Source organism: Diaphorina citri, unplaced genomic scaffold (genome assembly GCF_000475195.1).
Source record: "Diaphorina citri unplaced genomic scaffold, Diaci psyllid genome assembly version 1.1 scaffold1548, whole genome shotgun sequence".
Classification (NCBI taxonomy): Eukaryota; Metazoa; Arthropoda; class Insecta; order Hemiptera; family Psyllidae; genus Diaphorina; species Diaphorina citri.
Genome location: NW_007378974.1, coordinates 38,650 through 66,411, shown reverse-complemented (window position 1 = coordinate 66,411; position 27,762 = coordinate 38,650). Strand labels below are relative to the sequence as shown.

The 27,762-nt window shown below is 38.7% G+C and overlaps 2 protein-coding genes and 1 long non-coding RNA gene across 5 annotated transcripts; all 3 read right to left on the bottom strand.

The window, feature by feature from the left end:
• Nucleotides 1-4,691: 4,691 nt before the first annotated feature.
• LOC113470382 (transient receptor potential cation channel trpm-like) lies at nt 4,692-5,846 on the bottom strand. Its single transcript, XM_026828769.1, has 2 exons — nt 5,605-5,846; nt 4,692-5,062 (listed from the first exon to the last, which is right to left on the bottom strand). Exons 1-2 carry the CDS (start codon nt 5,825-5,827, stop codon nt 4,707-4,709), a joined length of 579 nt encoding a protein of 192 aa, XP_026684570.1. The 5' UTR covers nt 5,828-5,846; the 3' UTR covers nt 4,692-4,706.
• A 1,502-nt stretch (nt 5,847-7,348) lies between these two features.
• Nucleotides 7,349-9,484, bottom strand: LOC103516334 (transient receptor potential cation channel trpm-like). Of its 3 annotated transcripts, none has more exons than XM_026828765.1 (3): nt 9,443-9,484; nt 8,722-8,910; nt 7,349-7,511 (listed from the first exon to the last, which is right to left on the bottom strand). In XM_026828765.1, the coding sequence occupies exons 1-3, from the start codon at nt 9,479-9,481 to the stop codon at nt 7,368-7,370; spliced, it is 372 nt and encodes a 123-aa protein (XP_026684566.1). In that variant the 5' UTR covers nt 9,482-9,484; the 3' UTR covers nt 7,349-7,367. The 3 variants fall into 3 exon arrangements, with proteins under 3 accessions (XP_026684566.1, XP_026684567.1, XP_026684569.1); XM_026828766.1 differs by lacking the exon at nt 7,349-7,511 and adding an exon at nt 7,690-7,839; XM_026828768.1 differs by lacking the exon at nt 7,349-7,511 and adding an exon at nt 8,189-8,350.
• Nucleotides 9,485-12,131: 2,647 nt separating this feature from the next.
• LOC113470384 lies at nt 12,132-27,171 on the bottom strand. Its single transcript, XR_003393453.1, has 2 exons — nt 27,082-27,171; nt 12,132-12,191 (listed from the first exon to the last, which is right to left on the bottom strand). It is a non-coding gene; the product is annotated as an uncharacterized LOC113470384 (long non-coding RNA).
• Between the last annotated feature and the right edge of the window lie 591 nt (nt 27,172-27,762).

Here is a 27,762-nt window from a genome sequence, read left to right as displayed (position 1 = left end):
AAAAAAATTTTTTTTTTTTTTTTTTTTTTTTTTTTTTTTTCAAGTCATTCAGAAAGTTCAGAAGTCTACACCACCTGAGTGTGAAACAGTCTTCGAGCATGATAAAAAGTCTAAGTAGGTAGATAGAGATAGGTAGATGATACCTACTGATTTAAAAAAAAAAAATGAGTAGGTAGGTATGAATATGAGTGACGTTAAAGTTCATAGCTACAACGTTGAAGTCTCGTGCCTTTTATAGTTCTCTATTCATCAGCTATGCACTAGTTGTTTCATGAATAATACTGATGAGTTTATAAATAGATGAGATAGATAGTTAGATACGTAGGTACATTGGTATAAATGTATTATACCATTGGTATAAATGTATAAAAGAAGGTGACTTCTTGCATATCACCTATGCGTGTTCCTATAGTTTTAGCTGTTTTAGTTGAAATTGTAGTTTCACAGTTAAGCATGTATATCGGTTCGTGTAAAAATACAGAGCATAGTAAATGATATCTGAACTGAAGAGATTATTGCCAGGTACGTCAAGCTGTCAAGTGCAGCTAGCCCTTTCAAGATGCACTCAACCTCATGAGGACAATTGGTCGGGGTTCTAATTTAGAACCCAGCACCTTCGGGTTGAGAGTCAGTGCTCTTGACCACTCGGTCATGGCGATATAGGTACCTATGTAGGAAAGTGTTCAATAATATGAATCTTATTCTGTTTCATGTTTGGTATTATGGACTTGTAAATCTAGTACGCAACTAGTACTACAGTACGCAAGTAGTATACACGGGATACTGGATGGTCTTGTAGTCCCGCTGCAACACATGGTCTCAATCTCTATTAGAACTGAAACTGAAGGCCCATGATCCACTTAATATAAATGTCAGGAGGTTAATGCAATTTGGACGAAACAACACATTTCAAGTGGGCGATGAAATATACCAAGTGCCCAGAGAGAGGTTCAAGATACAAGATAGTTTACAATACGATGCGATGGTTGTTATTAAACACAATGGTGTTATCAACGTTAATTTGAGGTGAAATATTGTTGAAAATTTATTGTTTTCGCATTAAGATTATGACCCCCACGAATTTTTTCGGGGTATGTGCAGAAATGAGAATGTTTCCCAGATTAGTATTTAATGTATGTAGTTTTCTTCTTCTTTCTTTTTCTAGCAACGATTTTATATTTATTCAAATATTCAAACAAAAACAATTCTTCGAATCGAAGAAAATATGTGTAAACGGCTACAACATTTCCACATTTTGGATGGACATTTCCACGTTGGGTGATCAAGCCAATCAAAGCAAGCCAATCTCTTCTGATCTAAAACATCTGTACAAGAAAGGAGAACCCAACTTACACAAACACTGCCGCCAGATCTTAACATGAGAGAGATTCTCGATCTCAAATCTAACCCCAGGTATCCACATTCCACATATCAAAAGTTGACCAAGTGCATAATTATCCTTAGTTTTGTCCTCTTAATCTGAAAATCCCGTTTTACTAATATACTCAGTAGCTCAGTAGTTAGGTACTTAGTTATAGTTAGCTAAGGTCGGTGTATTTCGCCAAGCAGTATGAAATTAGCATTAATAGTATCAGTCGTTTAGTGCCAAGCTACTTTCACTTCCTCATTTGATCCGATTATACTCGCTGCCAGGGACAGATATGATGAATTTAGCTATATATATAATAGTAGATCTGTCATATGACAGGTTTCAGCAGAACCTTCTCCAGCTTTCTCGATCTTGGGCATCATTCTTCATTTGTTCATAAGTCCTTCCTCTTAAGATGTCTGTCAGCATACCAAACTTCCTTCTTCCCCTCGATCTACTTCCTTCGAATTTTATGTCCATGATTTTTCTTTGAATGCAATCTCTTCTTAGGATGTGTCCGACCCAACTTGCTTTTCTCTTCTTTATTGTCTTTACTATATTTCTTTCTTCTTCCACTCTTCTCAACACTTCCTCATTCCGTATTTTGTCCGACCATTTGATATTCTCCATTCTTCTCCATAACCACATTTCGAAGCTTTCTAGATATTTTTCTTCTTTCTTTCTTAGTGTCCATGTCTCTGACCCATATAGCACTACACTCCAGATGAAGCATTTCGCGAATCTTTTCCTCAGTTGCAAGGGTATTCTTCGAGCCGTCAATATGTTTTGAACCTTCACATAAGCTGTTTTTCCCATGGATATTCTGCCTCTAATCTCTTCTGTACAACTTCCACTGGAGTAAATCATTCCTCCTAAATATTTAAATTTGTTTACTTGTTCCAGTTTTTCTCCTTCTAGTGTTATATTCAAGCTTTCTTCTATATTTCCCATCATCATTACTTTTGTCTTTCCAACGTTGATCTTCATCCCATACCTTTTCCCTGCTTCACATATACTTTCAACCATTGTTTTGAGTTCCATTTCAGATTCTGCGAGGACTGCCTGATCGTCAGATTAAACTAACTGACGAGAGATTAAACTCGAAAAAATGTAGGAGATAATAAAGGGAGGGAGACAGGTAGAGAAAGGAGAAGGGATAGTAACAGGAAGAGAAGAATGTGGTAGAAGGGGAGGAGAGAGAAAAGGTGAGACTGAAACAGACTGAAGGAGAGGGAGAGAGATCGAGGAAGAGGGAAAGAGGAAATAAATTACCTGGCATTTGTGCACGGAATTTAAATTAATCGTGACCCAATGCACGAACTAACCTTTGAGGTTGGAGAAATTATGACTTATCAACTCGGAATGGCTGGTACAATAGATAGAACTGGGACAAAAGCTAGGGTATGATAGCTAAGACAATATTAAGGTTATGAAGGTATGATAAAGGGAAGGTACACCAGCTTAGTCTGGCTGGGGGACTTTAAACAGGGAGTATACCAGTCTGAAATTTCCCTTGCTGAAGAAATAGCAAAGGTTGAGTGCGAAAGACATCTACCTACTCGTAAAATTTTTGTAGCCAAAACCACATTCCAGTCCAAAACAATCACCCTGGCTAGGGCTGATTGAGAGACTGACGAAAAACGCCGATCCCGTCTGAAAACGGGAAATGGCGAGAAAAAAGAAGAAGACATAAATACGTAGGTAAATAAAAATAATAATGATAAGTAGGTAGGTATTCTATTTTTTTTTTTTTTTTTTAAGATACTAATAATGATAAAAATAAAATGAAATACCTAGCTCTGTCCTTGAAGTAGCAACAGTAACAATGCAACAGACTAACAGAGGAAAAATATAAATCAAATAAAAGACACGAGAACTCGAGAACTGCAACAGGAAAAGGAAAAAATGGAGATGAGCGAAAGACGGGGAGGAAAGAAAATTCGAAAATGATTGAAATAAATGTAAGAAACCAACTCGAGACGGAATTTACAGTGAAAGAAGATTGAAGTGCCATAATCTATAATGTTAAGCACAATGCACCAGGTAGATACTGTACAAAAGAAGAATTTACAGTGAAAGAAAATTGAAGTGGGGGCAACAATGCATCAAGTTATACTGGAATTACAGAGTCGTTCAAGAGATGAAAATATTTTCGTTCTAAGAACAGCTTTGGAGGGATTAAAATGGGAACGTCTAACAAAAGTTACCGAGTCATCTATCAAGATAATAGATAGTATTAGAGCTTGATGTATCACTTGCAAAAAGAAACGTTTAGTCTGTGTGAGATGGATAATAAAAGAATTTATTTCAGTAAGCTGCAAGTTATTTCAGTTTAGTAGGTTACTAGAGAACTAGGGCCTTTGAAACTTGAATTTGAATATGACCTAACACAAAATGGTCTAGCCGGCTATAATCGCGATAAAACAACCATCCATCCCGATCCTACCCCTCGTTTATATCGTTCTTTTTTAAGGATATAACCCAAATCGCAAGTTTTGTCGTCTTTTCTCTCCCGTTATTACTCCAAACTCTCCAAAGCCAAACTGTTATGGATATGAAGGTACCTACCTACGTGTTTTCTTTAAGTTTTTTTTTTTTTTTTTTTTTTTTTTTTTTTTTTTTTTTAATTTTAAATAGCTCCCTATTACCGTCTCCGTTTACTCCATTCAAAAATTACATTTATTATGAAGACAACATTTTAGAATTTTCCCAGGGCAAAAGACGAGAATATTTTTAGTCTTCTACTCTTCTCTAGTTATCAAAAATGCTGTTCGCAGCTGTTTTCTTTTTACATAAACGTGTAACAGAGATAGGTACACGTCTTGTTAAACTGAGAAAACTGCTCCCGAAATTGTTCTTTTTTCCTTTCTCCTTTCTTAATGGATTTGATGTATTGTTTTTTAATTAAAAGAACTTCACGTTTTGTTATTGTTACCGTCTTCAATTAGTTTCTTTCTTATTTTTCTCGTGATATACCTACCAAAGTATCTATCTATATCTAGCTATCTACTTGTGAACGAGGAGAACAGAAAGCTTCTACCCTTGTACTTAACAGAAAGCTCTCACCGTTCTATCCCTAGTACCTAAGTGTTTGTTGCTTGGCAAATTAAATGAGACTATAGTAACTTGATACCTACTAGGGTTGGCAGGTTGATACCTCGTAAGAGGAGCCTCAGCACTGCCCACTCACATTGCCAATCTACGAGCTAAGTCATCTTTCATCTTTAAATTTAATGTACGTTGATAGAACCATGTGGGTACTTTAACTACTGGCAGTTCTCGGACATTGTCTTTAAAAATCATTAATGTCTGTCAGGGAAGTATTGAAAAAGGTCAATTACAAAACTAAAGGTTCTCCATTCTCCCCCCCTTTCGCACCCACAATTTTCGACTTACCCGGATGTAGTTTCTGGTTGGAAATGTACTTCTCCAGTTTTCGCCTGAGTATGATTTCCGCCCCGTACTTCCCTGCCGTCCCATTGTCCACCAATAGGAAATAGGCGTGCCGGTTGTTCAGGACGGCAAACTTGGATCGGGGCGAAGAAATGGAATGATAGGGCACATCCTTGTTGTGACCAATGAGCTCGTGGTTGTTCTCGACTATCCCCCAGGGGGCGATACCTATGCTGACCACGCGGCCAGACCTCTGAGATCTCTCCATGAGGAGGGCATCGCCTACCTGACGCGTCACACCTGCCGGTCAGAAAAACATTAGTCGTTTACAACATCAAACGCTAGATCAACGTCTAATAATAACATTATGAAAATGAGAATTTGGTCGTGAAAAGAATCGCAGCTCGTAGCTTGTGCACCAGTCTTTGTCTTCGACCCCGTCAACTGTGTGTGCAGAAGGAGAAGACATGAATTTATGCTAATGAGGCAGTGTACGGTTTCAGTCGACGTCGATCGAAGGCGTCAACTATGTGTGGACACATCTTTAAATTGCATAATTAACTTTGACGGCCATCTCTTTACTTGGGGCTATGCGTTATGCAAAGCAAAAACTAATTGGTACTCTCTTGGGTCTAGATTCCTATAAGCTTAACCCATCTTTTGGAGCTGCTGCCCCCACTCCTAAGCCTCAGAGTGGGCTTTTTGTGTATGGAGTTAAGCCCTATTCAGAGCCTAAGTAGCTCACCATAAAGTTTAGAAAGAAATCCCAGCTAGCCTACTTAGCTTGGAGCCGGATACTATCCTAAACAGATAAGGTTCGTTATTGGTAAACCGGTTTTTACCTGTGTTAGTTCCACCAGTGAACACCCAAGCGCCCGTGGTCTTGGCAGCTTTAAGTAGACCCTTCCGGAGCACCTTCTTGAGTTTGGGCTGAAGCTCGAAGTTGGCCTTACCCCCCTGGACCGTGATGAGAAGTTTGGGCAGCTCCAGTGACCACTCCCGGGTGAACAGTTGTAGGATGTTCTCTGGTCGTGTGTCGTACGATAGTCGCACATACTGGAGCATGGAACAACATGAGACATTAGATTACGAATCCGACAATATTAGACCAACAATATTAGAGAGTTTTTGCTACCAAAATTAGCGTTAATTGAAGTCTTTAACGTTATTTGATTAAAACTCGTTCCTGTGCATGTGCAGAAAAGAGTTTTCGTCAAATAACGTTAAAGATTTCTCTCAACGGGACAGCGGTCCAACAAACCAAAAAGTTACCATTACCATCCCTACATCACTCTTGGTAAGGAGCTTCACAATGCTACCCAGTCTTCGATAATGTGGTGAGTATCTGGAATTCTGGATGACAGTCTGAACATGAGCACCACCTTGACGTCCTTTACTATTCTTGTTTTCTAGACTAATCTACATAGACTATCCGCCAAGAGTTCAAGTCGTGCCACATGCCACAGCTTTACGACCGCCCTGTTCTTTGATTCGATTTGTTTTTTATTTGCCTGGCTGGCTGGCGAGGTTTCAAAGATTTTCAATGCTCAGTGCTCATCTCTTACATATTGAAAACCTTTTCTCCACTTCGAAATGTCTCTTTTTCTCTCTCTTGTTTCTCCCTCCGATCTCTTTCTATCCAGAGTTTCTTCTCCAATCTCTTTCTATGCAGCATTCAAAGATTTTCAATGCTCAGTGCTCATCTCTTACATATTGAAAACCTTTTCTCCACTTCGAAATGTCTCTTTTTCTCTCTCTTGTTTCTTCCTCCGATCTCTTTCTATCCAGAGTTTCTTCTCCAATCTCTTTCTATGCAGCCTTTCTTTTTTCCGTTTCCTCTCCCCTTCTCTCAGTTCTCTGATTCTCTCCTCCCTCGCTTGTAATAATATTATTAACTTCACTGTATGCGGCATCGGAAAATTTATCCCACAAACCAGGATTTTTTTTCCAGGCTAAGAATATTTTCTCTCTGCCTCACTCCCTCTTTCTCTCCCTTCCTCTCTCTCTTCCTTTCTCCCTCTCCCTTCCTCCCTATTTCTCTTTCTCTCTCTCTCTCTCTCTCTCTCTCTCTCTTTCTTTCTTTCTTTCTCTTTCTCCCTTTCTCTCTTTCTCTCTAATCCTTCATCTTTCTCTTCTCGTGCAGATTTGTATAGGCATTCTGCTCGCTAATTCGATTCCTCCTCATTGAGGTAGAATGGAGAAATCTAAAAGAATAGAACTTCTGAAGCGGATTTTCTCCTAAACAGATAAGGTTCGTTTCTCGGAACGGCTGGCTTTTCCCCATCCTTTCCTCTCTTCGGTTCCGGGACGATAAGACCTCAGCATTTACAGTCCCCTTTCTCAACCTCTTGAAGAAAAAAGTTTTTATTTCGACAGTTTTTCATAGAACACTGGAGGTAATCAACGTCGCGCGTGGTGCTCATTTGGATGGGTTGATAGGCATGACACCTTGTCGACAGTTTTTCATAGAACACTGGAGGTAATCAACGTCGCGCGTGGTGCTCATTTGGATGGGTTGATAGGCATGACACCTTGCTGTCTGTTTTTTCCACTATCTTTATAACAAATCTTCCTTGATTCCGCAGATCAGCCCAGTTTTTCATTATTAACATATAAGTGTTAGACTGTTAGACGATGAAATACACTTTAAGAAGATTGTGCCAAATAACCAACAGTGAAGAGACGCAATAGACGCGTTATTAGTGGAAGGTAACAGGGGAGAAAATACGCTGTTAAATATCGGCGAATTCTGCAAGAGAGCACAAAGTGACAAATAGATAATTATTAATAGATCAAAATACAAAAGGATAATATTCCATACAAGAAGATTATATTAGATACAGAGAGTTAATGTCGAAAAACAGGTTAAGGTTGAGTATTTCGCCAAGTACCGAGACAAATAGATAATTATTAATAGATCAAAATACAAAAGGATAATATTCCATACAAGAAGATTATATTAGATACAGAGAGTTAATGTCGAGAAAGAGGTTAAGGTTGAGTATTTCGCCAAGTACCGAGGGGGTGCTAAGTGCAAGTGAAACATAGATACGTACATGATAGCGATACGTGTCACCCTGTGAAGAGAAAATGTAAAAGTGAACGCTCGTTAAAACAATGAGAGGAAATACCCGAAGCCTTCGATTAATTCGAAGAATTACCAGGGAAACTCAAAACAGGAAAAGTTGCCTAAGAAAATCTCTATTTAAAAAATAATAAGAGAAAGTGTCCCGTACCTGTATTAAATAAAACTAGAAAATGTACCCAATAAAGTCATCAAAATGCTAGAGAAGCAAACCAAGAAATTCTTAAGGTATAAAAAGAATTTTCCAGTCTTATTTTCAGATGTAGGAGTACAAACAGGCTACCTATATTAAGGAGCTCAGTAGCTCCCTGCACCGCCAAATCAGAGAGACCTCTGTACTCTCCAAGTCAGAAAGTGATACCTATCTACTTGTGGGGTGCGATAGGCCTACATACTGGACTCCGCACACAGGAATTTCGTCAGAAAAGACCCCCATTTCAATTGTAATGTAATTATGTATCCTATTCCTACGTGAGGAGCATTACTTCTGCCTATCCACTCACCTCTACAGAAAGTGTCCCGTACCTGTATTAAATAAAACTAGAAAATGTACCCAATAAAGTCATCAAAATGCTAGAGAAGCAAACCAAGAAATTCTCAAGGTATATAAAAGAATTTTCCAGTCTTATTTTCAGATGTAGGAGTACAAACAGGCTATATTAAGGAGCTCGGTAGCTCCCTGCACCGCCAAATCAGAGAGACCTCTGTACTCTCCAAGTCAGAAAGTGATACCTATCTATTTGTGGGGTGCAATATGCCTACATACTGGACTCCGCACACAGGAATTTCCTCAGAAAAGACCCCCATTTCAATTGTAATGTAATTATGTATCCTATTCCTACGTGAGGAGCATTACTACTGCCTATCCACTCACCTCTACGTCGGCCTCAGTATTCCTGTGCTGAGGATTATGCGTGGTTCCATTCTCCACACTATCATTATCGTTGTCGTCTTCCAGGCCGTACAGATGTTCCTCCTCTGTCTGCGGCATCAACTGGAGTTCTTCCTTGGATTTGAACTCCAGCCGGGCAATGTAGAATGGACATAAGAGACCCATGATCACCTGAAACGAGCAAAGATTAAGAACAAAGAACACACAACCCTGGATCCAACCTCCCTCTGGACTGTTCCCGTGGCGGTGGCAAAAGTTCCTAGATCTAGAAACGATATTGTGATGCTGATGCTGTCGGAAACGTTAAAAACAACAACAACATTAACAACAACACCAACAACAGAATAATTGAGGGGTCAGGAGGAATAACGGACTAAGCCACACATACCATGTCTTGTAAGCGCTAGGCCGCGGATTCAATTCCCGCCCGGGGCAGATTTTATCCTGAACGGATAATATTCGTTCTCGGAACGATTCCTATTCTGTCTTTCTTCTCTCTCCGATTTCGGGACGATAAGACCTTAGCAGTTACAGTCCCCTCTATGAAACCTCTTTGAAAAAAGTTTAGGAGTTGTACACAAATGTACATAAGGCTTGGACAGCTGGTTCTAATAACTTCTATACCACAGCTGACACTGCTATAGTTCCTCTACTACTGGATAGAGTGCGTTTCAGACCCTGTACTCGTATTCATTGTACTCACCTTAACGTTAGTATGTTTCCTCGTCCTCAGACCGCCCATCCATAGGCCTATGCTGACCACGCGGCCAGACCTCTGAGATCTCTCCATGAGGAGGGCATCGCCTACCTGACGCGTCACACCTGCCGGTCAGAAAAACATTAGTCGTTTACAACATCAAACGCTAGATCAACGTCTAATAATAACATTATGAAAATGAGAATTTGGTCGTGAAAAGAATCGCAGCTCGTAGCTTGTGCACCAGTCTTTGAGCTGTGTCCACACACAGTCGACCCCGTCAACTGTGTGTGCAGAAGGAGAAGACGTGAATCTTTGCTATTGAGGCAGTGTACGGTTTCAGTCGACGTCGATCGAAGGCGTCAACTATGTGTGGACACATCTTTAAATTGCATAATTAACTTTGACGGCCATCTCTTTACTTGGGGCTATGCGTTATGCGAAGCAAAAACTAATTGGCGTTACTCTCTTGGGTCTAGATTCGTATAAGCTTAACCCATCTTTTGGGGCTGCTACCCTCACACCTAAGCCTCAGAGTGGGCTTTTTGTGTATGGAGTTAAGCCCTATTCAGAGCCTAAGTAGCTCACCATAAAGTTTAGAAAGAAATCCCAGCTAGCCTACTTAGCTTGGAGCCGGATACTATCAACCCCTTTAAACTTTTAAAAAAAAAAAAAAAAAAAAACACACACTATAGGTGCTTCATTCTATTGTACTATCTACAATACATGCAGTTTAGCTTGAGGATGTGACACATAGGCCTGTAATAATAGTACCACAGTAGATAATGATAATGTGATGTTTGTAAGTTCAATCCCACCCTTAGGTTGCATTTAGGTAGGTACCTGATCGCTTTATCGCTCGTAGCATCTGTTCCGTAACTATTCAAACCCAATGCCCTAATAAATAAATCTAACTTATCTAAGTACAAATTAGTTATGTACCCAACTTCTCTGAAATTTGATTGCTATTTTGAAAAAAGTCCGTATCAAGTGACAGCATTCAGACCCTGTAGTTTTGCCCAATTTTTACTTTTTTGACAAAGCACCACTCTTATTTCCCTATTTCTATTTTTTTTTTAAACTATACATGAAGTACAGGGTACCCACTTCCCTACCTCTTCCCTCAGTTGAAGTTTTTTAATGAACAGAAGGGAGGAGGGTATGAAACTTCCGCTTATAATACTCTGATTACTCTCTGTTACCTGATGAGAGCCGTAGGTTACTATCGTTCGGGGGTACACGAGCTCGAAAAACATTTTCAAATGGGAAATTTTGCTTCTAAATGGGATTTTTTCTAAAAAGTAATTCCGTTTTAAATTACAGAAAATGGGAGTTTTTTCTGATGTTTTTCCCCCAATTCGAGGAGGTATCTCTCGTGAATACACTGCTGAAAATGGAAACATTGTTTTCCACGGTAACTCACTGTGGCGCGCCTGGAGGCTTTCTTTGTGCTTTTTAAAAGAACAAACCCCGTCCCCGAGTCTGTATGGAAAAATTTGAAATTTTCGGGGAGCTTTCAGCACGCTTTTCCTTACCCGAAGTAATTGAAGTACTTTGCCTGACAAACTTTTCCCTCAATGATTCGACACATAATGCACAATTTCAAATGTGTGCACTTGGAAGAAAAGGAGGCAGGAGACGAAGCATTGTCAATAACATTAGCATTTCCTCCCTGAATTTGTATTCTAACACTATAGTCGATTCCTTCACTGCCTTTATGTCCATCTACACTACAGCTGGTCGACCGAAGTTCATCGACTGGGGAACCCTTATAAATTAGGTGAGATCAAAGAATTTTGGTGGAATGGAAAAAAGTTTAATGGGAAAAATAGTGTGGACCTGTTCAATACCCACCACTCAATCTACGACCGTCTGAGCATGAGTAGCGGACATAAGGGCGATGTTGATCGAAAATAGTGTAGTGAAAAGTATAGGTACCTAGACTCTTAGTTGTATCTAATAGGAGCCTGGTTGTTGGAGATCTTTGTTCGGTAGGTCACGCTCCATCAGGACCTAGGCCAGCGATTTCCAACTAACGGCCTAATTTTCGCTCTTTTAGTATGGGGTGGACTACGAAAATGGAGCTTCCACCCCACATCCCTTCAAGAAAATCCTGGATACGAGCCTCCAAACCTGTGAATGTGACCCGCGAAGTATCTGCCAATGTAGCATGTGGCCCGCGTCACAGAGTTCGTTTGAAAGGGAAAGTGTCGTTTTCAAAGGCCATGACAATATTTGCTCGTCGTGAAATGTAAATGCGACACTTCTGTTGACTGAGAAGCTTTCGCTACGTTATATTACACATACGTACTACATATTTGTAATAATATGTACGAGTATAGATACTATTTACATAAGTTATAAATAATTAATGTTTCTATGTGTATGTAATGTGTAAGTGCATATTTGACTAGCTCTTTGCCCCAGGGAAAGTCACATAAGATCTAACCCGGTCGCAGTGACATAGGGCGTTTATTATAGCCAATGGCCCTACTTATTCCAGCTCTTTGCCCTGAACTTTATGGGGAAATGCGGAGCTCTGAAATACAATGCCCATCCCCTGCTTTAGGACTTTGGGAAATCGTATTTTGTGTGTTGCACATTGCCTATCTCACTCATTTTAAGGCGACCATAGAAATTATAATTTAAGGTCCATTCCATCCCCTACAATCTACATCCCTGTCGGGTGTCGATAGTGGCGGCATTTGTGACGCCCGTGCCACAGTGGAATGTGAGCGAGAGACCGCAGCAACATCTGAAACAGACCAATATATATAAATATCAAAATGAGTTTTCATAGCGAATAGCTTGCTATATAGTAAGTTAGTAAGTGACCCAAAAGACCAAAAACACAACCCCGACCCAAAGTTGTGACTTTGTTTAGAAATGAATAGCTCACCTCTGGTGGGGCTTTAGCTAAAAACAGGTTGGTAAGCTCAGGAAAGCCAGCCTAGTTAGCTTGGTTGGCAGTAAGCGCTAGGCCACGGGTTCGATTGGATTTAGAAATAGAAAAAAAAGTATTCAATTTTTAATACAACTACCTACGCATCAGTTGTCCAAAGCATTATATCCATCAGTAGGTGATGGTCAATTCAATGAATGCGTATTCAATATATTAGGCACCTACCCACATACATATTATCTATACATACCTAAAGGCCTACGCAGATATTCAAAGGTCACATCTGTCGTTGTTTATAGATATTATGTACCTCTTTCAGGTTCCTAACGCCCACATGGGCAAAAATAAAAGCCCAACGGATATGGCTTCATCTGTCTAAACACTCTATTAATGGCGTCAAAAGCTTTTCGTCTAAACAAAGTTCCGTACAAACAAAATCCGAATTACACACACGTCCCCTCAGTCTTTTCCCTTCTACTCTTCTATTTTCCCTTCTCAAATTTCAGACTCAATTTCTGGGGAAAAAAGTTTACTCCTTTCCCCCTTGACTCTTTTTTTCCCATACCTAAATAAAGTACGAAGCAAAGTACAAAATGGGACAGTGTCAGGTATTTTTTTTCCTCCCACGATATGGTCCACTATGTAGTTAGGTACCTACCTAAACATTTTGAGGTAGTTGTTCATATATGTACATACTCGTATGTAGGTACCAAGATACACTAAATATAGGTAGATTTTTAGACCGGTCCGGTCGGAGGGTGTGCCAGTGTACCTACGAATCTGAGAAGGTGTAGGTATAATGGTACACAATACCTACCGAGACATCTGGGTATAGGTGTTTAAACCTACAAATCCAGGTAGATGTTTACCTCTTTACCTTGATTTTTAATTAGATTTGACAGCGCTTTTTATAGCATTTTAACTATCTCACTACGTTAGCAGCATAGAGAAATCTATTTGGGGAGATATTTTTCTTCTCAACAAACGTAGGAGGAATGACAGAAATATCTGCTCCTGTGTCAAAAAAAAAATACAATAAACAAAAAAAAAAAAAAAAAAAAAAAAAAAAAAAAAAAAAACTATCGATTACTCTGACAAGTTTCTGTACCTATCTGTTCCACTTTCTCCTTCATTTCAACAGCGAGCAAAAGTTTTGTAATGAAAAGAAGAAAGAAAATAAATAGAAACAAATTGGACTTGTTGATTAGAAAGCAAAAGGCGAGGAAGGAAAGAGGAGGGAAGAGAAGGAGGAGGGGGGAAGAGAAGAAGGAGGAGGAAGAGGGGAGGAGGAAGAAGAAGAGAAGGATTACTAAGACCATAGCAGTTACAGTTCCCTCTGTCAAACCTCTTAAAAAAAAGTAGAATCAGAGGTAACTGGAGAATGAATTAGAATACTTTGTCTTCACCCTAGTCAAGTGAAGACAAAGTATTCTAATTCATTCTCCAGTTATAATGCTACTTTACGAAGTATCCCGTTCAGAAAATATTGAATCAGAGGCATCCATCCAGATGTGAAAAGAGAATCGCATCACTCCCTCGGGTCGGGAGTGTGGATACATTGGACACCCAAGGTGTATTTTCCTTCCGAGAAACCTGACCACTTCAAAATGGACCACTGCTCCATTGAGTTCAATTGGATCCCTTTAATTGCGATCCCTTCACTTATAATCGAGAAGACTGTGGTTCAAACCTGATGAGAGACATAATTTGTGAGGTTCCACTATTAGGGGGAGTGTCCCTAGAAAAAAAAAAAAAAAAAAAAAAAAAAAAAAAGGTCTTGTTGTTCCGAAAGCGAAGAGAGAAGGGAGATAGGAGAAAGCCAGTCGTTCTGAGAACGAACCTTATGCCTTCAGGATAAACGGGATTGTGAAGGTGATTTGGTTTTTGCTTTTTCTCTCTCACATACCTACTTTAAACTCTTTAAACACACACTTTAAACTCTTTAAGTGCATAGAGTGCCCAGGTTACTGTTATTAGAGACAAAGGAGCCAGCAAGTCACCCCAGTAACCTCTCTAACTTACCAGATAACGAGTTGGTCCGTTTTCACTTCACGGAATTCAACTTCTTCCACAGGCTTCGCTTTCCTCCAAGCTCCGCTAAAACCCCCCCAGTAAAAACCTTTGGCCTTATTCCAACTTCACTGTTGGCGAGAGAACTAGAGAAAATATCTCGCAGTTTTTCTTTGGACAAGTTTGTTTAGAGGCCCCATAAATTTGCCTTTACAATGGGGAATTAGTTGTGTAATATTTCAGCTTTATGAGAGCCTAGTTTTCTTTATCCTCGATAGTAAATTTTCTTCCCTGGTATCAAGTGGGATCTAGGAAGACAAACCAAGGTCCGCATATCAGAAAGATGGATAGCTAACTACAATCTTTAAATTTCATTATGAAAGTTATATTAGATTTTGAATTTCCACTATCATGAAAAGATGGGAAAATCTAGGTGTCACCAAGTCACCCAGACATCAGGTCAGGAAATTAATCAATGTGCTGATGTCAAGGCTTATATCCGGGTGCCTGATGAATTAAAGGAAATGAAGAAGAACGAGAAACAGACGAAGAAGAAGAAGAAGAAGGGAAAAACGAAATGGGAGAGAAAAAAAGTAAAAGTAAAATTAAGGTAAATATTTACCATTGGACCTCAGAGTTCAAAGTACGGAAATATAGGTGAGTTCCCTCAGGAGCTGCTACTCTCTACCTCTACTACGTTGCGGTTGAATAACATTGAGTATGAAAGTATGAATATAGGGAAAGTTCTGAAGGGCATTTTTTCCAAGCATGAACGTGCTTTTTTACCGCCAGTAGGGACAACGGTATTATTACACATAGGGACCAAATTAGTCATGCAAATTTAAGCTCTTAGGTTTTTAAGTTTCAGCTCTCAGTACAATGCAATGTTCAGTGAAAGGTTTGATTATCGAATTATTCTCCCATTGGACATAGGTTGAAAACCACTGTAACAATAAACACCCGGGAAAATCCTCATAGCAAAACACTCTTACCACTTTGTCAACTTATTGCTTGCACTCCCGTGAAGGTTATAGGCTATTTTCCGGTTCGTTTTTGTTTTAAGCTACACCGAGCAAGACTACTCCATTTAGTGGTCCATGAGTGACATGAACGGCCATGCCTTGAGGAACTCAACTCAAGAAAGACAGAAAAAAATAGATAAAAATAGAACTTGCCCATCCAAATTAAATGTACGACCTGACTTAAACCTCAAATGGAAGGTGGAGGAGAGGCTCTCTCACCTAATTTCGAAACAAGAAAATGAAAATGTAGGTAAATTCCCTCAGGACTTCTGGAGAACTCCTTAATTAGCAACGTCTTACTTTCTCTGAGTATTTTCTGTGAAACTCTCGCAGTGGAAATCTTAACTTTCACGTCTACACGTACTGAGTAGGTACCTTTCCAACCCTATTGAATCTTAATTGAGTAGTTTCCTTTACTTATGGGTGGACTTCGCCAAACCCAAACCCAACGTTTAATGGAAAATTTAGATTGGAAAACCAAGCTTTTAATGGTAGTCAATGGTCGTGTTAGTTGAATCAGAGGGAAGAGATTAGAGTTGAGAGCTTTGTCCAATAATAGAGTCCTCCACTAGGTCCTGTGCTTAAACAGTCACTCCTCCAACAATCCACGGTTAAAGTTGCTGAACTTTAGTGTTCTAAAGTGACATAGCAAGCTTTTTCCCTTCTTTTTCAACATTTATTTTGAAAGGGGCTACCATCTGATGTGCTATATCGGCCATTCATCACGCCCAGGCCGTGATCTGTCAGACCGTCTGAGCGTGGCCGTATTTACGTTACTGTTACATACTCAAGTTATTTTCTGTTTGCCAACAGCTAGCCCCAGTCTCCCCTAAGGTAAATCTAGTGTTGGGATAGATCTTATTTCCTGCAGTTGGTTTTGATATGAAGTACCTACAAGGGTTAAGGGCTTTACGTTTTAGTCAAAATAATCTAGGTAAGATGTTGATGTTAACACAAGAGGGTCGTAATATTGTGTAGCCCGCAGCAATCCAGCATGTTTCATATTAAATTAGAGTTTTAGACGTTCCAATTTCTAGAGTAGCTTTTTCGTAGATGACAAGTCATTCTTGCACTAAATAAACTGAGTTTCAAAGCGTTTAAGTCCCGCATAATGTGTGTAGGTAGGTGTTTGAACAATGTGACGAAACATGTTTGACACAGATATACCCAGGTTTGATAAAGGTTTGAGTCAACCCTCCCAAGTCTTGACTCTGACGGCTCGAAGGAAGGGTCTAGATATCCGACGTAATGGTCGTTCTTTTGATGGGACAGACAATCCTACCGGTCATTGAAAAACAGGAAAATCCAAAAACCGTTCTTAGTCAAAATAATCTAGGTAAGATGTTGATGTTAACACAAGAGGGTCGTAATATTGTGTAGCCCGCAGCAATCCAGCATGTTTCATAACATTAAATTAGAGTTTTAGACGTTCCAATTTCTAGAGCAGCTTTTTCGTAGATGACAAGTCATTCTTGAACTAAATAAACTGAATTTCAAAGCGTTTAAGTCCCGCGTAATGTGTGTAGGTAGGTGTTTGAACAATGTGACGAAACATGTTTGACACAGATATACCCAGGTTTGATAAAGGTTTTGAGTCAACCCTCCCAAGTCTTGACTCTGATGGCTCGAAGGAAGAGGGTCTAGATATCCGACGTAATGGTCGTTCTTTTGATGGGACAGACAATCCTACCGGTCATTGAAAAACAGGAAAACCCAAAAACCGTTGTATGGCAGGATCTGAGTTTCCTGCTTTCTAGCGACAGTTAGGACCACCATTCATCTCCCACACCGTGAGTGGTCTAAATTTGTGTCGGACAGGAAACAAAATCGTGTCGTGTGTAGGGAACACTCTCATTTAAATTAGATTTCCACAAGGTCATCCGACACGAAATCGGATGATTCTCACGACAAGTGGGAACGAGATACAAAAGAGCCATGGCATGGGTTAGAATACTGGACAACGGTGTCTGATCATTTCAAAAGAACGCAGAAAGGAAATAAAAGGAATCCAAATAAAAGGAATTAAAGGAATCCAAATAAAAGACGACGAAAGAGAGCTAATAAAAAACTCAAAAGAGGAGAGAATTGAAGTAAACAAGAGGCTAAAATCAAGACAAGTGCTCTTCATGCATTTGAAATCTCTTTGGAACAAAGAAATCCGCGTCACAGAGTTCGTTTGAAAGGGAAAGTGTCGTTTTCAAAGGCCATGACAATATTTGCTCGTCGTGAAATGTAAATGCGACACTTGACACTTCTGTTGACTGAGAAGCTTTTTGAGAAAGTCGCTACGTTATATTACGCATACGTACTACATATTTGTAATAATATGTATAGACCTAGATACTATTTACATAGGTATGTTATAAATAATTAATGTTTCTATGTATGTAATGTGTAAGTGCATATTTGACTAGCTCTTTGCCCCAGGGAAAGTCACAAAAGATCTAACCCGGTCGCAGTGACATAGGGCGTTTATTATAGCCGATGGCCCTACTTATTCCAGCTCTTTGCCCTGAACTTTATGGGGAAATGCGGAGCTCTGAAATACAATGCCCATCCCCTGCTTTAGGACTTTGGGAAATCGTGTTTTGTGTGTTGCACATTGCCTATCTCACTCATTTTAAGGCGACCATAGAAATTATAATTTAAGGTCCATTCCATATTCCATCCCCTACAATCTACATCCCTGCCTTAAAGCTGGACTGAGTTTGACTATCAGCAAGAAGTGTAACCTTAGCTGAAATGATTCTACTGAACTTCAGCACTTCACACGTTCGTTATCAGGGGAGGAGGCAGGGTGAGAGTTTTACCAAGTTGGTATTGTTTGAATTTGTTTTACATTGTTTGATAAAAAAAAAATGGTTTGACTTGAGGGAAAATAATGGAAACTTTGAGGTGTAGTAGATGAACCAAATATTATAGGGACTGGTCTTTGCGTCAGGGCAGTGAAAATAAAAGATCTTTTTTGCCAGCCTAGTTAGCTTAGTTGGTAGGATAAAATCCGCCCGGGCGGATTTTATCCTACCAACTAAGCTGATGGGATAATGTTCGTTCTCGGAACGGCTGGCTTTTTCCTATCCTGTCTTCCTTCTCTCTTCGATTTCGGGACGATAAGACCATAGCAGTTACAGTTCCCTCTGTCAAACCTCTTTAAAAAAAGAAAAAAAATACACTGACCTATGTGACCCATACATATTCTGTTATTCGCAAGGTAGATCGTTCCAGAAAGCCAACTAGGGCAAAACGGATTTTAATCTGATGGGACTTTGGGAAGTTATGTCCCACTTTCAACTTCCAAGATGTTTACCCACTAATATTTCAGTTGTTAAGACAAGTAGAACCCCCTCTCCCACGAAGTGGAATCCCTTTCTCCCACTAAAGTCACGGAGGGGGAGGAACAAATTTTATTGTGGGTGGTAAAGAGGAATTTTATGAAATTTAAAAAGTTCTTCTTCTCCTTTTAGGAAGGTTAGAGATAAGTGGAGCTCGTTGTGTCGCATAAAAAGCAATTAGACCAAGACATTTCCAAGTTTACGTGGCCGTGCAGATGTTTCCTCATTTTATTTGAATAGAGAGGGTTTAGATTTCTATGATGTAGTGGTTTGCGTGGTGGACTCAGGAGCTGGAGGGTATGAGGTCAAACCTCCATTTTTTTTTTTTTTTTTAGGTTGGATATAGCTAAGGTCTTGTCGTCCCGAAAGCGAAGAGAGAAGGGAGATAGGAGAAAGCCAGTCGTTCTGAGAACGAACCTCTTATGCCTTCAGGATAAACGGGATTGTGAAGGTGATTTGGTTTTTGCTTTTTCTCTCTCACACACTTTAAACTCTTTAAGTGCATAGAGTGCCCAGGTTACTGTTATTAGAGACAAAGGAGCCAGCAAGTAACCCCAGTTATAACCTCTCTAACTTACCAGATAACGAGTTGGTCCGTTTTCACTTCACGGAATTCAACTTCTTCCACAGGATTCGCTTTCCTCCAAGCTCCGCTAAAACCCCCCACTAAAAAAACCTTTGGCCTCATTCCAACTTCACTGTTGGCGAGAGAACTCGAGAAAATATCTTGGATTTTTCTTTGGACAAGTTTGTTTAGAGGCCCCATAAATTTGCCTTTACAATGGGGAATTAGTTGAGTAATATTTCAGCTTTATGAGAGCCTAGTTTTCTTTATCCTCGATAGTAAATTTTCTTCCTTGGAATCAAGTGGGATCTGGGAAGACAAACCAAGGTCCGCATATCAGAAAGATACCTACCTACAGTCTTTAGATTCCATTATGAAAGACAAACTAAGGTCCGCATATCAGAAAGATGGATACCTAACTACAATCTTTAAATTTTATTATGAAAGTTATATTGGATTTTGAATTTATTTATGCATTTCAATTCTCAATTTCTCAACCAATCAGAAACTGAAAAAAAAAAAAAAAAAAAAAAAAAAAAAAAAAAAAAAAAAAAAAAAAAAAAAAAAAAAAAAAAAAAATACCTTGGCGAGAAATGTAATTCAGAGCACTTTATTAATTTAGTAAACATTTTTTTTATATATCTATATATTTATGATTATACGTATATATGTATATTTATTTTTCTCTCTTTGAAATATCTGTTTTTACTTCTTTCATTCTTGTTTTTTGTGAACCCCAAAGATTTTTTCTTGTTCTTAATTTTTTTGACAGGATCTGAGGAAAAGTCAGATGATGGAGGGAAAGCTGGATTTTATAAAAGTTTTATGAGCGAAAGAGAATGAAAGTAAAATTATATTTCAGCTCGTTTTTTATATTGAGGAGTTATGATCTCCTTCGAGAGACATTGAAAGGAAAAGACAGGAGGAAACGTTTCGTGTGGAAAACTTGATATTGACTGAATTTTATTTGGGAAAACTAAATCAAAATCTTTCCAGTGTGGAAAACTTGATATCGACTGAATTTTATTTGGGAAAACTAAATCAAAATCTTTACAAAAATATGTGGCTGAAACTCTCGCCACAATATCAAGAAGTATTATGGCATTTATTTTCACGTCCATACAGTAAATAATAGTCATAAGAACGCTTTTATTATTGTTTTATTAATAGTGCTCACTGCTTATTATTTACAGATTTATCCCTACTACCTATACTGCTCAAATAAGACTAAAGAGTCCCTCTGCCCCAGAAGTAGGCCAGCCACTCACTATCAGGAAGACCTGAGAGGTACACCTGATCAGGTCAGCCTGTCAGTTCTAACTGACGAGCACACACACTATCAGGTAGACCTGACAGGCGAACTTAATAAGGTCTACCTGTGGCTGGCCGTAGGGAGTTAAAGACGAGTATCATGTTTTAGGATCTGACTCGTTGACTGAGTAGTTCACAGCTCACAGAAGAGAGACGCTTCTTTTTGATAACTCACTCCCGTCCCGTCGTGTTGACTCTGGAGAGCAACAGAGTCAACACGACTGCTGCATTCACAATTTTGCACATTTATGCATTTTATACGACTTCTGAATATAGGAAAACATGCAATCATAATTCTACGGGATTTGAAAATATTTACCATTGGACCTCAGAGTTCAAAGTACGGAAATATAGGTGAGTTCCCTCAGGAGCTGCTACTCTCTACCTCTACTACGTTACGGTTGAATAACATTGAGTATGAAAGTATGAATACCCATAGGGAAAGTCCTGAAGGGCATTTTTTCCCAGCATGAACGTGCTTTTTTTACCGCCAGTAGGGACAACGGTATTATTACACCTAGGGACCAAATTAGTCATGCAAATTTAAGCTCTTGGGTTTTTAAGTTTCAGCTCTTAGTACAATGCAACGTTCAGTGAAAGGTTTGATTATCGAATTATTATCCCATTGGACATAGGTTGAAAACCACTGTAACAATAAACACCCGGGAAAATCCTCATAGCAAAACACTCTTACCACTCCTTAGCACAAATGACCCTCGAGTCCTCAAGGACCTATCTAAACCTCTCACATCAAATGGAAGGTGGAGGAGAGGCTCTCTCACCTAATTTCGAAACAAGAAAATGAAAATGTAGGTAAATTCCCTCAGGACTTCTGGAGAACTCCTTAATTAGCAACGTCTTACTTTCCCCGAGTGTTTTCTGTGAAACTCTTGCAGTGGAAATCTCAACTTTCACGTCTACACGTACATTCTGCTGAGTACCTTTTCAACCCTCAGTCTTAATTGAGTAGTTTCCTTTACTTATGGTTGGATTTCGCCAACACAACGTTAAATGGAAAATTTAGACTGGAAAAAGAAGCTTAAAAAAGAATAATTATTAGCTGAATCGGGCGAAGGAGATTAGTGGAGAGCTTTGTCCAATAACAGAGTCCTCTACTACGTGCTGTGCTTAGACAGTCAGTCCTCCAACACATCACACCACAGTTGACGTTGCTTAACTTTAGTGTTCCAACGTGGCGGTACAAGTTTTTCCCTTCTTTTTTGCTTTTTTAAATTTATTTTGAAAGGGGACTATCATCTGAGGTGCTTACCGTTTACATATACCGGCCATTCACGCCCAGATCGTGTGGTTTGTCGGACCGTCTGAGCGTACGCCGTATTTACGTTATTGCTAAAGAATGTAAATACTGTCAAACTGTTTTGACCTGGCGGGGCGTTCCGCTAACGAGCTCCTACTGGTTATGACAAATCTCATTTTCAGTGGTTGAAGCCAGGTTTTAATAGGAAGTACCTACAAGGATAAAATTGTCTCAAAAAAAAAAAAAAAAAAAAAAACATGTAGAAAGCAGGGGCGTGGCGTGAGCTTTTCAAAAGGGGAAGCTACAAACACCATAGGAAAAACGTTTTGTAGAGAGGAATGGAAGCGGAGCTTCCCTAGCTTGCATGGAATACTCGCCACTGGTAGAAGGAAAATGGATAAATTTTTGAAAATAAAAAAAAAAGATAGGAGGAAAGACGAAGAGGCAGAGGAGGAGGAGGAGGAGGAGAAACGAGGGAACTTGGAAAAATTTAATTGAAATACTAAAATTTCCTTAACACTGAAGATCTTTAACGAACTTGTTGTCCTGGCCATTGTAGATTGTAGCAGCTTGTACCTAAACCTCAGGAAATTGGGACATAAAAAGAAGAAGGGGAGGAAGAAGAAGACGAAGAAGAAAAAAAGAAGGAGTAGGAGGAGGAGAAAAAGAAGGAGGAAGCGTAGGAGAAGACGAAGAAAGGAAAGTGATAACAAACTAAAACTAAACACTAAGTTTAAGTTTAGAAAAGACAGCGCTAGAAAATATGGAAGAATGGAGACAGGAAGAGGAAAAACAGGAAGGGAAGAAAACATTAAAGTTCTTTTTTTTAGAAAACTTCGAAAGAAAAATACTACCTTGATTAGAAACTGGTAAAATTTACGAGGAGACTAAAATGGGAATATTTTAAATTGTCTTCCTTCTCTCTTCGATTTCGGGACGACAAGACCATAGCAGTTACAGTTCCCTCTGTCAAACCTCTTAAAAAAAAAGAAAAGTGCGTAGGTGCATGGGATACGTCCTAGTTTCCTATTTTTATCATATTGCGATACCTTACCGAGTTTATAACTTTGAAATATGTAAATAACTACAAGATTTTATTAGATGACCAAAAAAATCCTTTAACATACGCAGGTGTGTATGTACATTGTAGCTACGAGTAAAATGGATAACTCATTCTCACGACAAGTGGGAACGAGATACAAAAGAGCCATGGCATGGGTTAGAATACTGGACAACGGTGTCTGATCATTTCAAAAGAACACAGAAAGGAAATAAAAGTGATAACAAACTAAAACTAAACACTAAGTTTAAGTTTAGAAAAGACAGCGCTAGAAAATATGGAAGAATGGAGACAGGAAGAGGGAAAACAGGGAGGGAAGAAAAACATTAAAGTTCTTTTTTTTTTAGAAAACTTCGAAAGAAAAATACTACCTTGATTAGAAACTGGTAAAATTTACGAGGAGAATGGGAATATTTTAAATAAGAAGAAAAGTGCGTAGGTGGGATACGTCCTAGTTTCCTGTTTTTATCATATTGCGATACCTTACCGAGTTTATAACTTTGAAATATACAAGATTTTATACTAAAAAAATACTTTAACATACGCAGTTATGTATGTACATTGTACCAACGAGTAAAATGGATAACCAGAGTTATTGTGCTCCTTTTAAACAAAAAAGTAGAGAAAAGAAAGAAAATCATAAACCGAAAAACGGAAACAGAAAGGACGGAATTGGGGAGAGATAAATCTGAAAATCTAAATGGGATTACTTAGGTCTAAACCTCAGAAGAAAAGAAGCACACATGGCGAAACAATACAAGACTCATAAGAGAAATGAAGGAGCTTACGATATTGAAAACTTACATTTTTCAAACTCAAACAAAGTCCGAAAAGGAAATGGATTTCTGTTCTATAATCCCGAACAACTCATCTGGGATTTCAACTTTAATCTGGGAAGCTCAGTCACTCCCCCCGTCCCGTCCCGTTCCCTAAAGTTTGAAAGTTTATATTCCCTACCTGGCGAAGATTTGTTGATAGAGCTTCACACAAAAGCTTCACGAGAGTATATATTTTGTTGGTACATGTAGTTTGATGAGAAGTTCCATTGTTAGAGACATTATTTACCTGAGGTAGGTAGTATGGAGTATCAAAAGTTTCCACAAAAGGTTGACATGTGAGGCTGGAGAATTTATTTGGAGTTTTTGAAAGCTTGGCTTATGACTTACGACTATGATAAGACGTAAAATAACGACAAAACGCCGCGCCAGTCAAATAGCTTTCATTTTCAAATACCAAGAAGGCGGTGGATTTAGCCAAGAATAATTTCATTAGATGTACTTACATTGTACATGTACATAATATGTAGGTAGGCATCAGCACAAAATGAAAAGAAACGGTTATTTGTAGAAACCCAGAACTACAAAAATGACCTTCAATTCACACAATAAAATCGGTCCACATTCAAAGTGTTCTGACTTTTGATCCAAAACAAGCACACGTCATTCCGACTTCAGAATTTTGGAGCAAAAAAAAAAAAAAAAATCGAGATCAAGAAAGTAAGAGTCAAAGGAGTTCCTCTCCGACTGAGAAAATGAACGAAGATCAAAGGCATCAGGGGGGTTTTTCCCGAACTTTGAAATTTGATATTTCTAATTTCCTTAGGTTATTTATTCGCCGTCGTGCACGTTGCTTTCATGTTTCTGAATTTTTAAAGAGGGAAAAAAAGCGATCGGAGAAAAATTCTCGTTTTTTGTTCCATTACCTAACTTTTAAGAGAAACTGAAGTTTTCAAAAAAGAACTGGAATAATGTACTGGTACTCAATAATACTACTAATGGGCGTGTTACTGCGAATGCTCTTTTACCGGTTGATAAGTCAAGCAGCCGTAACTAATGAAATCATAATTGGGCATTTATAGGTTTATTGGCATTGGTAACCATAAGACCATAACCACTAGGCGAGATTAAAGCCGAAGGTGTTCTCTACCACCTAATGACCTAAGGCCAGCCACTCACTATCAAATAGGTAGACCTGATAGGCGGACCTTTTCAGCCGTACCTGTCAGGTCTACCTGATAGTGTGTGTGCTCATCAGGTACCTATCAAGTAGACCTGACAGGTGGACCTGATCAGGTTATAGGATTTAAAAGCTCTTCATTCTAGAACTTCCTTTCATTTCCATGAAATTCGATACTAATATTCTATCCCTAATTTAGTTAGAGGTATTATGATAGAACATAAAAAAAAAATTATAATAATAAAAAAATGTGAGATTCAAAACAAAGTAGGTACCTATACTACCTATGGTACATTGGTACCTACGTAACATAGTTAGGAGTAGGGTACCTATACTTACTCATACTTATATCTATCGATTTCTACTTGTAATGTTCGTTCTCGGAACGGCTGGCTTTCTCCTATCCTGTCTTCCTTCTCTCTTCGATTTCGAGACGATAAGACCATAGCAGTTACAAAATGTCGACCGAAACACGAGATGTCGACCCCACTTGAGTGGGAAAAGACTAAGTAAAAGAAGAAGAAGAAGACCATAGCAGTTACAGTTCCCTCTGTCAAACCTCTTTAAAAAAAGAAAAAAAATACACTGACCTATGTGACCCATACATATTCTGTTATTCGCAAGGTAGATCGTTCCAGAAAGCCAACTAGGGCAAAACGGATTTTAATCTGATGGGACTTTGGGAAGTTATGTCCCACTTTCAACTTCCAAGATGTTTACCCACTAATATTTCAGTTGTTAAGACAAGTAGAACCCCCTCTCCCACGAAGTGGAATCCCTTTCTCCCACTAAAGTCACGGAGGGGGAGGAACAAATTTTATTGTGGGTGGTAAAGAGGAATTTTATGAAATTTAAAAAGTTCTTCTTCTCCTTTTAGGAAGGTTAGAGATAAGTGGAGCTCGTTGTGTCGCATAAAAAGCAATTAGACCAAGACATTTCCAAGTTTACGTGGCCGTGCAGATGTTTCCTCATTTTATTTGAATAGAGAGGGTTTAGATTTCTATAAATAATTGAAAATTAATAAGTTTATACTGGGAGGCGCAGAATTTCAGGAAGGTTTTAATTGGAAAACAATTTCTCAAGGTAAAGCAGAGGAAGTTTGTTTTTAAATTTTCAACAAGTTCCTTTTCAATAAATTCTGTAAGGAGGAAAAGAGAGAGAGGGGGGGGGATATTTATGCCAATCCTCCAAATTTAAGGTGAGAAGTACTTGGGAAGTCGATGTTTAAGCAGAGAAGCACGAGTATAGATACTCTCCTTGTGTCTACTCTATACTAAGCATAGATAACAGATGCTTAGTGAAGATTTTAATTTAAAAAGGCTATAGGAGGAAATTTGACTTTGTGTTGGGCATAAATGCTAGTCACAAAAGTCTTTCCCCTCACTAAAAACATTAAATTTTATGACTTGGACTCGAACCACCAACCTCCAGAGCCAAAGTCTTCCGTGCTAACCACTACAGGTTGATTAGAAATGAAACATCTATGATAGGCGGACCTTTTCAGCCGTACCTGTCAGGTCTACCTGATAGTGTGTGTGCTCATCAGGTATCAGGTAGACCTGACAGGCGGACATAAAAAAAAAGTGAGATTCCAAACAAAGTAGGTATGGTACATTGGTACCTACTCATACATATTATACCTATCTATCGATTTCTACTTCTACGATAATCACAAAAGTTGTACGCACCGGTGAAAAGTTTAAATGGATTTAAACTTGAAGATTGAAAAATAATTGAAAATTAATAAGTTTATACTGGGAGGCGCAGAATTTCAGGAAGGTTTTAATTGGAAAACAATTTCTCAAGGTAAAGCAGGAAGTTTGTTTTTAAATTTTCAACAAGTTCCTTTTTCAATAAATTCTGTAAGGAGGAAAAGAGAGGGGGGGGGGAGATATTTATGCCAAATAAAAAATTAAGAATCCTCCAAATTTAAGGTGAGAAGTACTTGGGAAGTCGATGTTTAAGCAGAAAAGCACAAGTATAGATACTCTCCTTGTGTCTACTCTATACTAAGCATAGATAACAGATGCTTAGTGAAGATTTTAATTTAAAAAGGCTATAGGAGGAAATTTGACTTTGTGTTGGGCATAAATGCTAGTCACAAAAGTCTTTCCCCTCACTAAAAACATTAAATTTTATGACTTGGACTCGAACCACCAACCTCCAGAGCCAAAGTCTTCCGTGCTATGCACTACAGGTTGATTAGAAATGAAACATCTAACACCTTACCTGTGTTCATCTTGGGAGCTAGGTATGAATTTGATACATTCTCGTTTCTGAAATGTTGCTTCTATCCAGCTCCTGGCAGCGTACTGAAACAAAACAAGGTTTAAAGGTCAGAAAAATTCAATAGAAATCAACAAGGGTTAAATTTTAACCCGGCTAAATCTAAAGGTGTCCAGGGTCGAAAAATTTGGCCGACGAATCCAATGACAATATACTCAGAAATTCTGGAGTAGGTAGGTATTTTATAAAAAGACTTGGAAAATTCCCAACAGGTTAATAAATAATTGAAAATTTAAAATAAAATGCACAGCAAATGGAATTTGTAATAGGATTTTGATCTTATTCACTCGTTGTGATACCACACAGTACAAATAGGGGAGAACCTATTGATACAACACTTTGCTTTTATTCCGGTAAAATGAACCAATTACATCATGAGAGGATTAAATAAAATAAATCAAATACCCTAGCGTACTGAAACAAAACAAGGTTTAAAGGTCAGAAAAATTCAATAGAAATCAACAAGGGTTAAATTTTAACCCGGCTAAATCTAAAGATGTCCAGGGTCGAAAAATTTGGCCGTCGAATCCAATGACAATATACTCAAATTCTGGAGTAGGTATTTAAAAAAGACTTGGAAAATTTATAACAGGTTAATAAATAATTGAAAATTTAAAATAAAAT